The 15,774-nt window shown below is 41.4% G+C and overlaps 1 protein-coding gene across 4 annotated transcripts in view; it reads left to right on the forward strand.

Moving 5' to 3' along the window:
* Positions 1-15,774, forward strand: part of ADCY8 (adenylate cyclase 8) — a 216,540-nt gene that overhangs the window by 171,246 nt on the left and 29,520 nt on the right. For 2 of the 4 annotated variants that reach the window (XM_040979449.1, XM_040979451.1), the window contains 2 exons: positions 1,499-1,588; positions 8,077-8,249. In XM_040979449.1, coding sequence (XP_040835383.1) covers positions 1,499-1,588; positions 8,077-8,249 — 263 coding nt within the window. The remainder of the gene's footprint in view (positions 1-1,498; positions 1,589-8,076; positions 8,250-15,774) is intronic. The other 2 variants (XM_040979450.1, XM_040979452.1) reach the window with 1 other exon arrangement.

The following is a 15,774-nucleotide window of genomic DNA, read 5'->3' on the forward strand; positions in this document are numbered from 1 at the left end:
CCATGACCCACACGCATTCTCTCATACTGAGTTATTTCTCAGAGTGGGAGTGGGGTGGGTGAAGTGGAAACAATAGAACTGCCATTTTTGAGTACCTACTGTGTGCTACAGGTGGGTATCATAGCCTCCATTTAATGGATGAGGAAACCACGTTTCATGAAAATTGAGTATCATGACTCACAGAGAACTCAGGTGAAATCCAACTGGCGTGATATGTCCCTCTTGTTAATCTACCTTGTAATGACTTCACTGTCTCTAGAATGGTGTCATGGTGGCTAGAGGTGTTTTCTATATATGCACAAATAGTCTGTGTTTATGACTAAGGCAGCTGAATCTGAGGAGTGATTTCTCTGATTCCAGGTCTTAAAATTGGCACATGGCTAGTTGAGAGAAGCTAAGGGAGGAATCCTCTTGTGGTTGAGACCATCACTGTGCCCTTGGGGCTGAGAAAAGATCTCCAAGTATTCAGAATCCAAAATGCAGACACCCACAATTCACGGCCAGTGACTCAAACGAAATGTATTGTCTAAATTGACTCTGTAATGACCCTACCCATGCTTTGTGGTTGTCCTTGTACTGAAGGACTCCATGGAATAAAGGAAAAGGAAAATCACCATCAAATGATAACCTATAGATTATGACAGGTGAAATGGAAGTGCTGCGAAGTGGTAGCCTTGATGGTGCATCAGATATTCTTCGGGTACAGGACTTGGAAATCAGCCCGATCACTCTAGGTCAGGGTAACCACTGGGACCATCCATGCTGCAATCACATGTTAGGAAGATGAGAGGTGCTGGAGTCAGCTAGACCTGCCCACAAATCTCAGCTCCTCTCATTACCAGCTCAGTGGCCCTGGACAAGTTACTTTACTTCTCAGAGTTTCCTTTTTTCAGTTGTAGAATGGGGATTACAATGGTAGCTCCATGCCAAGGTGGCTGTGAGGCTTTGTACAAAGTGTCTGGCACAGAGGAGGCATTGGGCCAGTGGTACTTATGCCTTTATGAGAGACACAAGATCTCCAGCAGTAAATTCTGTCCTTGGAAAGCCCATCACCCCACATTAAATGTCTTTCTGGAATACGTATCCCTTGAGATCTCAAATCCCCTGCCCACCTGCTGTTGATCTGGAGACAGGCTGTTAGCTTACCCCAGCCCTCTTCTTCTGCCACCTTGCTCTCTCTTCTGAGCCCCTCATGCACGCTCCCATGACCTCATGTGATGAGGCCAACTGAGAAATTTTGAGTTCTCAACCAGCTCACAAAAGCTTTTTCTGAGCCTGTGCTTGTTTCCTAAAGAAAAGAGATCAAAAGTTGCTCCTTCCCTTCTGAAACGAAGCCCCGTCTAGGACCCAGTGCACCCCAGCCTGAGCTGAGTCCCCTCAACTGAAAGCACCCTGCCCCATTTCCGTCACTCACACTGACTTTGTTGTTCCTGTGTTTTTTTTGTTTTTGTTTTTTGTTGTTGTTGTTGTTCTTTTATTTATTTTTTTTAATCCGCAGCTGTGGTGTGATTTTGACAAGTCGATACCCTTGAAGAACCTGACTTTCAATTCCTCAGCTGTGTTTACAGATATCTGCTCCTACCCAGAGGTATTTATTGATAAGCATCCCCTGATGAGAGTCGGAGAGATAGCCCCACCCCCTCCAAGCCCACAGAAATGGCTGAAGGGCCTGAAAAAGAATCCAAGAGGCCCATTTCCTTGTTCAGCTTCTGCCTCCTCTCGTTTCTTCTTCCCTTTCTCTTTCTTCTCCCTGACATCTTCTGCTCCGGTCATCTATCCTGTCCCCTCCTCTTCCTATTCTGGATCTCCACCCTTCCCCTGGCTCATGCCCTTCCTCTCCCCTTATTCTTTCTATCCCTTTCCATAATTTCCTTCAGTGCTGTCTTCTCCTAACTTGTCTGAAAAATTCTGTAGTAGAGAGTGCCACAGTCTAAATCATGCTGCTCAGTGTTTGCAGGAGGAAAGAAGAAAGGGAGGAAGGTTGGAAGGGAGGAAGGAAGGAAGGAAGGAAGGAAGGAAGGAAGGAAGGAAGGAAGGAAGGAAGGGAGGGAGGAAGGAAGGAAAGGAGGAAGGAAGGAAGGAAGGAAGGAAGGAAGGAAGGAAGGAAGGAAGGAAGGAAGGAAGGAGGGAAGGAAGAAGGAAGGGAGGAAGGAAGGAAGAAGGAAGGAAGGAAGGAAGGAAGGAAGGAAGGAAGGAAGGAAGGAAGGAAGGAAGAAGGAAGGGAGGAAGGAAGGAAGAAGGAAGGAAGGAAGGAAGGTCGGAAGGTCGGAAGGAAGGAAGGAAGGAAGGAAGGAGGGAAGGAAGGAAGGGAGGAAGGAAGGAAGGAGGGAAGGAAGGAGGGAAGGAAGGAGGGAAGGAAGGAAGGAAGGAAGGAGGGAAGGAAGGAAGGAAGGAAGGAAGGAGGGAAGGAAGGAAGGAAGGAGGGAAGGAAGGAAGGAAGGAAGGAAGGAAGGAAGGAAGGAAGGAAGGAAGGAAGGAAGGAAGGAGGGAAGGAAGGAAGGAAGGAAGGAGGGAAGGAAGGAAGGAAGGAAGGAAGGAAGAAGGAAGGGAGGAAGGAAGGAAGGAAGGAAGGAAGGAAGGAAGAAAGGAGGGAAGGAAGGAAGAAGGAAGGGAGGAAGGAAGGAAGGAAGACTGGAAGTTCTGGGTTAGGAGGAAGAGCAGTTGAGTGGTTCCCTCATACCCACCCAACCAGCCCCATCCCCTGAGGTCTGTGGGTGGACACATCCTGAAGGGACTGCCACACTCAGAGACCTCCAGCATGTGGGTGAAGGAGCATCTCCTTAGCAAAGAATCACTCTGGCAAGCGTTGTGAAAGGAAAGCAAGTCCCTCCTCCCTCCACCCGCACATGCCAGGTACCTGATAGCAATAACATCAGGAAATCCTGCAGAGAGATGGGGGCAGGGTCTGTTGCTTCTTCATATTATACCAAAGGAAATGAGACCCCAGAAGGTAACTTACGTAGTACACTCAGCCCTGTACCTGCCTATCTTCCTTTCCCCCTCCCTGCTTCCCTTCCTGCATTTTTTCTGCACTTTCTTTTTTTTCCATACAGCTACCAAGAATCGGTATTGTAATTTAAGCCGTATCTGCCTTATCCCTATGCCATACTTCAGAATCCAGGCCCAGTCCCTAGAGGAAGAACTAACTCTTCTCAGGACTAGCTCTCTTCAGGATTACCTGAACAGACATGAGCCCTTTCTTGCAGCAAGAAATGGACCAGAATTGGCATTCTCTGTGGACTGCCAGATCACTGAGAAACTCTTGGCTTGGAAAGAATGGGTTCGTGTTCCAAGTTTGGAGGACAGCAAGTATGTCAAGAATTGAATGGCCAGAGCAAGATAAAAGCTGGGTTTCCCCTCCAACCAGGCCCTGTAACTTGTTAGCAGTGAAATGTAAGATTGGGTCTTACTTTCTCTGAACCTCAGTTTCCTCATCAGTAAAATGGGAAAATTAATATCTCTTGAAGGAAAATACTAGAAAGTTACCTATTTGCACAATGCTTAGATGAGCTAATGAATGTTTAGTTGCTAACATACCACCTGAGGTGGAGGAGAGGTTCATCAACTATTAATCTGTACCTCCACCTCACTCTAAATCACCTTTGTCGACCCTAGACCTCACACCAGATCCTCCCAACTTACGGCCACAGATATCATAGATATGCCAGTCCTATGAAAGTGGTAGCTAAGCCTCTTGATCACACAGCTTCATTTCAATGTCTCAGTTTCTTCTTCTATAAAAGTCCCCGTAATATAGTACCTTTCTCATTGGGTGGTTTTGAACATTAAGTGAATTAATAAATGTAAAACATTTAGGGCCATGCCTGGCACAAAATATCTACTAACTAAACGCCAGCCCTCATATACTTATTATTCCCAATAAAAAGACTACACTGTCCATTCGCATTATTAAACATGGAGCTACGCATATCTATACTGTGGTGCTAATGTACATGTCTGTCATGAAAGATAGTCAAAGGTGAAAAAATGTTTTTAAAGACCAGAAAAAATAAATATGAACCAATGTCTTACTATTTTCCTCCACAACCGAAGAGTTCAATTGTGGCCACGAGACAGATCTAGGCAGCTACTATAAGCATCAACTTGAGACACCCTTTGCCTTCCTCTCCTCTGTGGCTTCGCTTCTCTGTCTATACATTTATCTGCCAACCCAGCAGAAATTAGAAGTCCATACCTTGAAAGACTTGCTGTGTCTCCCAGCAAGCCACCTCATCTCTGCGAGCTTTGGTTTCCTCATCCAATGCCACACTACGCCACCTCGTAAGAAACAACCCCCAGTCCAAAGTCATGTTATAAATTGCATTGATGTGATATGCATATGAGACTGTGATAGCATATGGTATAAAGCATAGTTGAATTCTGAATTGAGATCGTGGAAGTTACTGAAAAAAAAATATGAAAACAGAAAAATGAGAAAGAAAAATTACATGTTCCAGCTGTAATCTGAGAAATTACCTAGGGGAAGGCAGAGACATGCGTTGTTAACATGAATGGAAGTCACATGTACAAGCAAGAATGCCTCTCCAATGGAAGTCACCCAGGAGCTCCCATGCAAACTCCTCCATTTTCACATCACCTTGATGATATGCTGTGGTGTGTCTGAATAAACAGCTCACCATACTGTAAGAGCATTCAGAGCTTGCTCTTAAAGGATCCCTGAAAGTCAGTGTTACCATGGGTTGATATTATCTATGTTTTGGCATCATGACATTTTCTCTCCTTTTTTACACTTTTACTAGGCATCATCCAGTCTTTACTTTTTCTAAATGATAATCTATAGAGCTTGGAGAGTCAGCTCAGCTGTTTCCACTCAGCACCTTGAATGACCCTACAGACTTACACACTCTCATTCCTAGACTATAGGAAAATTGGGCTAGGGGCTCAGAGAGCCACAGAGCAGTCTCTGTCTTTGCCTGTTGATTCTTCAGTGTGCTGTCTGCACCACCAGTTACAACGGCAAAGAATCAGGTTCTACATGAGTTAGTAAGTTTCGATTATCCCTTTGAACCACAGTAATTTTTGAAACTTTTTCTGATATTTTTTATTCTTGTCGTGTTAGTTTAAAAAGTCCTAGCTGCTCTGCTTCTTATCCATCTTCCTTCTGTCATTCCAGGAAAGCAACAAATCATGGCCTAAGTCCTTGGATCCCTGCCACCCAAGTAGGAGACTAGCATGGGTCCAGGCTTGAGTCTGGGCCAGCCCCAAAATTCTGTTAGTAGCATTTGGGGTGCGATCCAGTAGATAGAATATCTCTACCCCATCCATGTAGATTTAATTTTCAAATAAGTAAATAAATATTTAAGATATAGGAAAAAAACAGAGCACCCCATTACTTTATAGGAGTGCAAACACTCGCTTCCAAATGGTACCTTCAATTCACTCCTTCGTTTAATAGTGCAAGGTAAAATAAAATTAAAGGGCAACACAAATAGAAATAAATTCACTCAAAATCCATTTGAATGAGCCTCTCAAAATTGTTGTCTGATTAATCTTTGGGATATCCTATGTGCCTTTTTCACTACTGTGTTCTAGTTCTCCCCGTTAAATCCCCAGCAATTCCTAATCAGCTTTTCTGCGTTTCTTCTTCCACCAGCAGACAGACACAGTAGTCCCTGAACTTGAGTCTCTGTAACTTCCATTTATTTCTTAATCTTCTGCTTTGATGATCATTTCCATGCATGTAGGTATGGCTGAACAATGGAAACTACGTCTCTCAACTTGATCTGTCTTCCTGAGTAACACGGCAGATCACAAACACTGTTGTCTGACAGCCACAATCATTGTACTGAGTCCAGTGTCATCCCAAGTTAGAGAAAACAAGTCAGGGATCAAGACCCCAAGAGACAGAGACAGGTTTACACTAGGCTTTCACAAATCTACACTTCTCCTTGTTTTCTATTCTGCTAGTTCCTGGCCCCATCCTGAATATACAATCAAAGTAACAACAACAACAAAAAAAACTAGATAGCGATGTTCTAGATGTTGACTAGACATCTCATTCTGATTGATGATTCATGGCTTACTGCACCCAGGAGGGTTCAGCATTATACTGTGAAGTAGAAAGTTCTAAACCAATGGATTTCTTTCCATGAAACAGAGGATGGTAAGCAGAGATGCTAAGAAGATACTAACACTGCTGGTTGATCCATTGTACAAATGCATGGTTATGTTTGCTTAGTCAACCTGCAGGAGCCCTTTAGAAAACATCTGAAATTGTTCTGGCCACTTGTGGTATTAATACTCATGATCCTCTAGCATAGCCCAAGGAACTAATTCTGCTGCTTTATTACTTTGCACTCATGCCACTGTTTTCCCAATTTCTATCGTGTGAGATCCTCCGCATCCTTCAAGATTCAGTTCAAACTCATGTCTCCCACACAGGCTTCCGCAGAGGCACCTTCTCCCCACAGAGTGCACCTGTTACACTTCCATCCTCTCATTGCATTTTACCACATTGCTGGCAAAGTATTCTGTATAGTTACTCACTTTTTTGTGCTTGCTTTCCATTTTAGACCTGAGCTATCCCTTATTAGCCCTCTGCACATCCAGTGCTAGAACCATACCTTAACTTCAGTTAGCCTCAACAAGTGATTATTACATTCAAAAACCTCGGCTCTTGGAGCCCCTTAAGTTCCTATTCCAAAGGTTCAAGCTTTTGATTCAACATACAGTTCATAAAATGCATTGCACAACCCTTACACGCAGTGCAGGCAGCAGTGAAACTGAAGCTTTCATGTCTCATCCTCTTTCCTTTGTTCCTGGATAAAACAACGGGTTTGTGAAATTTCTCTGGATGGAGAAAATAAACTCTGAAAAGTGAGCACAGTTCACACATAGCATCCTTGTGCACAGAAACATCTAGAATAATTAAATACTAATGTGGCTGAAAGAAACATTCTTAAAGGATTCTATTCCATTTGATCCAATGACATAATTGGGTCTATTAGAAAAGAAGAGACAAAAGTCAAGGATGCAGAGTGGATGCTTACTTACTCCTCAGCCTATCTTACACACCACAAAAGCGAGGCCAATGCCTTCACTGGGAACATCCAGATTTGTTGCTATCAGTAGTTGAAGAAAGGATGATGAATAAATCAGTTTCTCTTAATAAGTCAGAAGAAACATCTTCAAGTGTCCTTCATGGATTTTGGTCGTTTTTACACGTCTCCAGAAAAAGAAGACCAAAAAATGTTACCAAAATCCATGTATGCCAAGACTGGAAGGGATTTCAGAAGTGATCAAGCCCAGCGTTCCCACTAGAGTCACATGTACACAAACCGGCTGTGTCTGGATCACCTACATCACACTTTTTTAGCTACGAACTTCAGCTTGCTTAAGTTTTATGAACCTCAGTTTCTTCATCTGCAAAAGGGGAATATGAGTCTAATCTTGATCAGTTCACTTAAATACTAAAAAGAGAAAATGTGAGTAGAGATCTCAGTATTATTATTAAATGGGCTTTTGACAACCCAAGCTTTGTTCTTCTTTGCAATTGGATAGTCAGAATCTGAATGCATCATCCAGAACGATGCTTTGAGATGGCTTTATTATAGGCTGAAGACCTTACCACCAAAGGTTGAAATCTAGCTGAGCTGTGACACTTGGGGACTACTCCATCGTTCCAGTTCTTTAATGATCGTAAATGTTCATAACTTATAGCATATTCAGAGGAATAAGCTGGGTCTCAAGCACCTGTATACATCCAGGAAAGCTTAGAGAAAAGGATATCTGAGCTGACATTTATTGCCAGAACAAAGTCAGTCACAGGGTAACAGCTAACCAACAGGAGCTTGGGGATGCAGAGCACTGAGACACAGGAACCCTGGTGTACCACAAAGCTTCTGGCTCTGGGAAGATGTGAATAATGACGTCATTCTCAGAAAAAGGCAGTGTGGGTTCGGGACTAGGGAAATGAAGAGTTCTGTTTGGGACCTGTTGAATTTCCAGAGGCTCTGGGACCTCCAAGATGAAATATTCCACCCACAGTGTGGAGCACTGGGAGAGGGAGCCTCTTGCCCTCCTGTCCCCTCTGATCCCTGCCTTCTCTGTTGACAGTACTTCGTCTTCACTGGAGTGTTGGCCATGGTGACCTGTGCAGTTTTCCTCCGACTTAACTCTGTGCTGAAGCTGGCTGTGCTGCTGATCATGATTGCCATCTACGCCCTGCTGACCGAGACCATCTATGCTGGTCTCTTCCTGCGTTATGACAACCTGAATCACAGTGGAGAGTAAGTGTCCACCGTTTTATGTTCAAAATGTGCTCAACTTTCTCCCGCCAGCAGAAGCACTGAAAAACATGATCAGAAGATAGAGTTATTGAAACTTAGGGGCTGTCTAGATACTGATTTGTGTCACAACTCATTAATCCACTAATTTATAAACCTAGGCAAAATGCCTACTTTTCAGTTAAATCCATCACATGGATAGCTGATAATTTAGATTTGGAGTAAATATTAACAAAATAGGAGCTCCACTCCTCTGCAAACCTAATAATTTGTTATTTCTTCCATGTGAACAACTGTAAAATTTATAGGGTCAGATCATAACTTGGATATTGCCATATTAATTATAGTAACTATGTTGAGCACACATCCACCTGGTACTGGATTATTTTTTTCTTTTAAAGATTTGTTTTTATTGGAAGTCAGACCAAAAGAGAGAAGGTGAGACAGTGATTCACTCCCCTAGTGATTCCAACAGCCAGAGCTGAGCCAATCAAAAGACAAGAGCTTCTTCCAGGTCTCCCAGATGAGTGCAGGGTCCCAAGGCTTTGGGACATCCTCTACTGCTTTCCCAGGCCACAGATAAAGAGCTGGATGGAAAGTGGGGCTGCTGGGACATGAACTGGTTCCCATATGGGATCCTGATGCATGCAAGGCAAGGACTTTAGCGACTAGGCTACTTTGCCAAACCATGGATTATTCTTTAAGTATAGACACATAAAGAAAAAATCTTAGCTAGATTTAGTAAAACGAACCTGAGGCAAAGTTTAAATGCTAGTGCAAACTCAGTGCTTGGGAGTAGGGGTAATGGAAAGTGAGGAAGTAAAGTCTGGGTTGGCAAATGCAAGTGTCTGCCTTGGCAACTGAACTGTAAAGGGAGTGGGTGGACGCCTGGGTAGGTCTCCTTTCTTAGATGGTTGAAACATCTCTGGGCAAGCTTCTTGGTGGAGGAAGCATGTTCAGAGGGGAAGAAAGCCAGAAATGTGTTTTCTGGTTCCTTCTTTCTCCCTTCCCTGTTGGTCACAGTTCTCCTGTGCTGAGCACACATTCTGATGTCACCATTTGCCTCTTCTATACCTCTGGGGAAACAGACCCCACACAGGAAGGAGCAGAAGAGTCAGACATGGAGTGCCATACTGGTTGGCTGGAGGTGAAGAAAGCACACAAATTTAGCTGAGGCCAGAATAAGTGCCAAACAGACAGAGAGAAAGACGAGGCAACCCAAGGAGCCTCAGAAAATGCACTGGAAACAAACTGTCTGAACACCTTTGAACAAACTCTTGGAAACAATGCAAGCAATTAGCCGTGCTTACTTTTGTGCTTTCATAAATAGAAAGTTGTACAGTGATTGTTGAAATTCCTCTCCCTAGTGCCATTCTTCCCCCTTCCTGCCAAGAGCAACCTCTAGCACACTGCATGTGCTCGCATAGGGTGGCATTCATATTTTAAGACACATATTTAGCTATGTCTTTGTACATCATTTATGTTATTACTTGGTTGTTACACAATATTGTCTTCTTCTAATCCATACAGATTGATAGCTATAGATTTCTTTTTAGCTGTTGTTTGTAGTATGATGCAATATGAACATAATCAAAATATTTGTATTCTTAGATCTACTACTAGATGTATAGATTAACAGTCTTTCCAATTATAAAAAAATGTTTCAATAACCATCCTGAATGTGCCTCCTAGATGTACTATATAAAAGTGCTTTCGCTGGATTGCAGGTTATTCGAATTTTCTACTTTTTAAAAGGCTACATTGCCCAATGCCTCCTAAAATAACCTCCTTCTTATAAGCAGAGGCTCACATCTCCTCATTTTCATCCAGACCACTATTCGTGGTTTTAAATCCCTGCTGAATCAAAGATTATGGCTCACGTGTGCATCATTTTGTGTACTCACTGATTATTTGATTTTGCTTATAAATGAATTGGCAGTTTATTCTCTTTTCTTGGTTTTTGATTGGATTGTTCAACTTTTTCTCACTGCATTTGTAAGAATCACTTTTGTGTTTAACTGATAAAATCCGTCTATATTTATTGCATACTATATAGTTTTTGCTGCATGTATACATTTTAGAAATGACTAATCAAGCTATTTGATACACGTATTAGCTCACATGAGTATATAAAATTTTTATAATTAGATCAACATCTCCCCAGTTCTACCTCCAACCCACCTTTCCAATCTCTAATTTCCAGAATTCAGTTTTTTTGGATTTCACATGAGTGACAACATATTGTATGTTTATTTCACTTAAAACAATGTCTTCTTGGTTCATCCATGTTGTAGCCAATCACATCACTTTTTCTTCTTTCAGGCCTGAGTGTGTGTGTGTGTGTGTGTGTGTGTGTGTGTACACTTCCATATATATTCTCTATCCACATTATCTTTATTGTGGATCAGGGTGATCGTTGATCACCGTTGGGTTGTTCATTGCAGCTTTATTCACAAGTGCTGAGGAATAAGAGTTTTCCATAAAGGGTGTCTTCTATAACCGTAGACCATGTATTTTCTCAGCTTTATCCTATTGAGCCCTCACAGTAACTTTCCAAAGAACTCAGGTGAAGAGAAGTCAACAGTCACTCATGCGCATATGCCTGGTAAATAGCAGAACTGGATTCAAGTTTGGTTCCAAAATTCACCTTTATGAACACTTACCTGTTTTAAATCGTGCTCAAGAATTTACCATCATATTTCCAGGTTTGAAAGGAAGAACAGTTCCAAAAAAGAGATGGTTATTGGCAACAGATTCCCATAACCATGGAGAAATAAGCATCAAAATAGAAACTGAGATATGAACAGAGTTGACCACTTTTTGGGGAAAGTAGAGTCATAGGAGATTGAAGTAACAGACCCGAGCTGAAGGACTGCATATTGAGCTAGGTTCCATCTCAGGTGAAACACTCCTGTTTATCCATGAGACTATAACGCAGGTGAGAAAACCATCCACCTGCTTGGCAGCAACACTCAAACCACTGGTTAAGCTGCTCAAGTATGACTAGGGGAAAAAATGAGTTTCACTTGGTTCAGCAATGAAGTGTACAGCAACAAAGGCTTGGCAGCACTGTAAATCAACACGTCAGTAGTCACAGTAGAGCTGGCTGGCATTCACCGAATTCAGGTTATTGGGAATAATCCACGTTTGGGGAGCTTACATTAATTCAGGGAAATTCCTGCTGTGTGTTCCTGAGCATCAGGTCTGATAAAGCAGGTGCAAAGATAAACTCCAATGTTTATCTCAGCGCTGTTCATGACAGCCAAGATTATGAATCAAGTGCTGCCACTTGTTATTACACATGTCCCTACCATACCACAAATTCAGCTGTTGAAGTTCCTCATCCTCATCCTCCCAACATCTACTCTCACTTCACACTCACCAAAGCCATCTGGCCAAATTATGCTTTTTTATAAAGATTTATAAAGATTTGTTTCTTTTTTCTTTTTATTGGAAAAGCAGATTAGACTTACAGAGAGGAGAGACAGAAAGAGCTTCCATCCACTGGTTCACTCCCCAAGTAGCTACAGCAGCTGGAGTTGAGCCAATTCAAAGCCAGGAGCCAGAAGCTTCTTCCAGGTTTCCCGTGTGATTGCAGGATCTCAAGGCTTTGGGTCATCCTCCACTGCTTTCTCAGGCTATAAGCAGAGAGCTGGATGCGAAGTGGAGCAGCCAGAATACTAACCAGTCTCTACATGAGATCCCAGACCTGGTAAGGCGAGGATTTAGCCACTGAGTCACCATGCTGAGCCCCAAATCACATATTTTAAAGACACCAGGAGTTTCATACCTCCCAGAAGCCAAAGGTTTAACCAGCTTGATAAGGATTTCAAAGCTCTGTTTTCCTGGCCTGCTCTTATTTCTTCCACCTCCTACAAATCACCATTTTGTAGCCATGTAAAATCATATATTCTTTCCCAAAAGAGCTTCTACATAAATGTTCCCTTGCCTGCTAACTCCTTAAGTCCAGCCCATTTTTCTCAAAAACCCAATCCAAGCACACTCTTCCTTGGTGAATCTCTCACTGGCCACTCATCATTTTTTAGTCTACGTACATAACTTAGTGTCATTGCAGTTATGTCCCTGTTGCCATCGTTGATTTCCATTTGTGTAGGAAGTTTTGAGGAGAAGGGCCATTACTCATGTTCATATTTTCAGCACTTAGAGAATCTGGCAGTAGGTGTCTCAGTATTTGTGGAATGAAGTAGTAAATGAATGGATGACTAAAAAGCACAGCAGTTCATTTAGAATTGTATTACACTATTGATCGACAGGCCGCCAACTGTCATCTACGGTCCCTATGATCTTTTTCTCACTGTTTCTCTTAAATTGGGTGCTCTCTGTGATGTAAACACCATTTGCTTTGGAACTGATTCTTTGAATTTCACGCTTAGGGTAATTGCATCTGACTAAGCCTTCTAACTTACTCTGGAAGCCTTATCTTGTTGGATTTTAAGTTGTAAGTAACTGATAATCAGAAAGATTCTATTTTCCTACCACCTATGCCTTGCTGTCTTCTTAAAATAAAGGTAAGATGTGAAAGTACTCCAAAGGGTTCACAGAAATTCTAATTAAAATTAAATTTGAGTACAACTTTTTTTTTCTGAATACCATGCATGGTTTTATTTCATTAAATGCATTTTCCATGAATTTGTTGACGTTCTCTTGTACTAGAATACATTAATGCATTATAGTTGAGGTTAGAAAATCTAGAATCAGATTCTCTTTTTTCTAACCATTAGTGGCCACATTCTTCATTTAGGAAGGCAATGAAATATGTTTACTAAGAGCCTAAACAATGCTGAGACCAGTGTTTACTAATCCAGCTTGTCAGTGATAGTGCTGGAGGACTGTCTTTTTACCTCCACTCTGTATTTTGGAAGTGGCAATGATAGTTTTCAGCTACTTCTTTCTTTGTAGAACTTAAAGGACATTTATTCTAATTCAAAAATGAAAATCTTTCAAGATCTAACTTGCACCTTGCTACAAAGTAGGTGCTTACAAAAGCGACTAGTATCTCTTTGCCTTTCATTTTATATCAGCTATTCTTGACTTTCCAATCCCCCAACCCACCCTCACATCCACCCCCACCACACAAACATACGCATACACACACATACATCAGTATGCCTTATTTTTTGACACTGCCGTTTCTTCATTTTGGTACCTGTAGGCACAATAGTATAAATAGCCTCTCAGAGATTTCCAGGCTACAGGTAACCCATAGTTACCAAAATTATCTTTATAACACTCATCAAAAATTTTTGGTATTAAAAACCTTTAAGATATAAGATGTGTTACAAGACTTTCATATACCATAATGAATTGAGTGAATGATTTCAAGAAAAATCGGACACCTAAAGTTATCTGGATGGAACCAAAGAAAATTGATGTTGACAGATTGTAGAAGACACATGGAAAGGGAGACTAACTTATCGATAAGTTTAAGTCCCTTTTATTCATTCTCTTAGAAATATCCATCTTTAGAAATGCTCCATCCTAGAAAATAACTAGAATTGTCAAGATTGATAATCTTTATAACAATTCTTCTTCACTTATGCACAAGGTTTAAGAGTCCCCATATCTCTTTAGAACTCATCATTTCATTTAGTGCCATGATAAGTTTCTATCATTTTTTTAGATTGGATTGAACAGTAAAATTACATATAGAGAGGGAGGAACAGAGATAAGTTCCATGTGCTAGTTCATTTCCCAAATTACTGCAGTGGCCTTGACTTGGGCCAGGCTGAAATCCAGGTCTCCCACTTGAGTGCAGGGACCTGAGCCTGTGGGCCATCATCTACTGTGTCAGCAGGTTAGCAGCGAGCTGGGTCAGAAGTACAACAGCATGATACGCTGACATCATAGACAGTGGCTTCATCAGCTTTTCAAAGACAGATAGTCTTGGTTTCAGGGTTTTTTTTTATTTTTTTTTCTCTTTTTCAATTGGCTTATAAAAATATCCGGCGTTTATAGGGTACCATGTAAATGGGTAAAGCTCAACTCAGGGTAAGCATTTATTATTTCTTTGTGATGAAGATATTCAAAATCCTTTGCTGTAGATTTTTTGAAATACATAGTATGCATTGTTGCCTATAGTCACCATACTGCAATAAGAATTGTTTTCTTCTGTATAATTATATATTAGTCTATACCTACCAGCCTTTCCCTATCTTTGATTTCCTTTTACAGCAGGGAAATTATTGATTACTACTTATAAGTGAAAAAGCTAGCTATGGATTGCAGGTCTTAATGTCATTTGTGGTCAGAGTACTTTTCATTGAATTACGTCCAATTCCCTTGTATTTATTTATATATGGCTATTAATCACAGCAAAAATAACCTTAGGAACTCTCCAAGTTTGTTGTGTTTAGAACTGGGGATGGGCGATCCTGGATGTGTAGTATTTCAGATGGTGTCCATCCACACAGTGGTTTACTAGGGTCTCAAGGAAACCCACTATATAATCATATGCTGAACAATATGTTGGACAATATATGCTGACCAATACCAATAGCGAGTCATATAGACAGGAACACTAGATGTGGGCGTCAACAAAGAAAACCAGTCAAGATCTGCTCAGCTAAGAACATAAAACAAAATCAGCAGAGGCAAGGCACAGAGCAACAGTATTAGCAACATTTTCCAAAGATGGTTAGAGCATTGCCATCATGAAATGCCTCAGCAGTTTATAAGGGTCATCGGAGATTAATTTATGCCTCATATCCTGATCTTTAACAAGGAGCTTCCTCAGGACAATGCTTCTCCTGGCCCAGGTCACCTCATCAGTCTTGGTTACTCAAGGAAAAATATGATAACAAGACATAGGGCACAGTTTTACTCAAGCTTGAGCAAATTTCCCACTCATCATCTTCAGCAATGGTGCATTTTTTACTTCAGTGCTGCAGATGCAGAATTAGGATCTGTTACTCAGCTCTTTCTATCAAGTCCTGCAAACCTGCTTCTGCTGTCTGTGATTTAGCACATCAATCCTTCCCAGAAATTTCAGATCGTGCTCAATCTCATGATCTTTCCCCATTATGTACTGCTTTGCCTCTTCTCCAACATCCCAAGAGGGGCTAGTTTATAGGGTCCATTATAAGGGTTGGAAGACTATGGTATATGGATCAAATTTTAATATATGGTATAAAGAGTGGAAGAATAGCAAGACTGGCATAGCTATGAGAGCATGAAGGCCTCATTAAGCATCATGGAAACTCTGATATTAACAGAAGGGCTTTAACCAAACAAGAGTAGGGATATTTTGAAGCAACGTTATTTGATTTTAAAAAGAAGAAGAATCGGAATGGGACAAGATAAAGAAAGACTAGGTGGAATGCACGCATAACTTGCCCATTGTACTAAAGCCCTTTAATTATATTGAAAGTAATAACGGTTTTCTCCCAGGCATTTTGTATCTTTTCATTTTTTTTCACTGACCCTCGTGAGTCATGGAGCAGGTTCTGGCTATTGCATTCATTCACAAGAGAGATCACACTGTAGAGAAGGAAGGAAAACCTGGGAATAA

Source organism: Ochotona curzoniae, unplaced genomic scaffold (assembly GCF_017591425.1).
Source record: "Ochotona curzoniae isolate NIBS_2020 unplaced genomic scaffold, NIBS_Ocur_1.0 contig_3190, whole genome shotgun sequence".
Lineage (NCBI taxonomy): Eukaryota > Metazoa > Chordata > Mammalia > Lagomorpha > Ochotonidae > Ochotona > Ochotona curzoniae.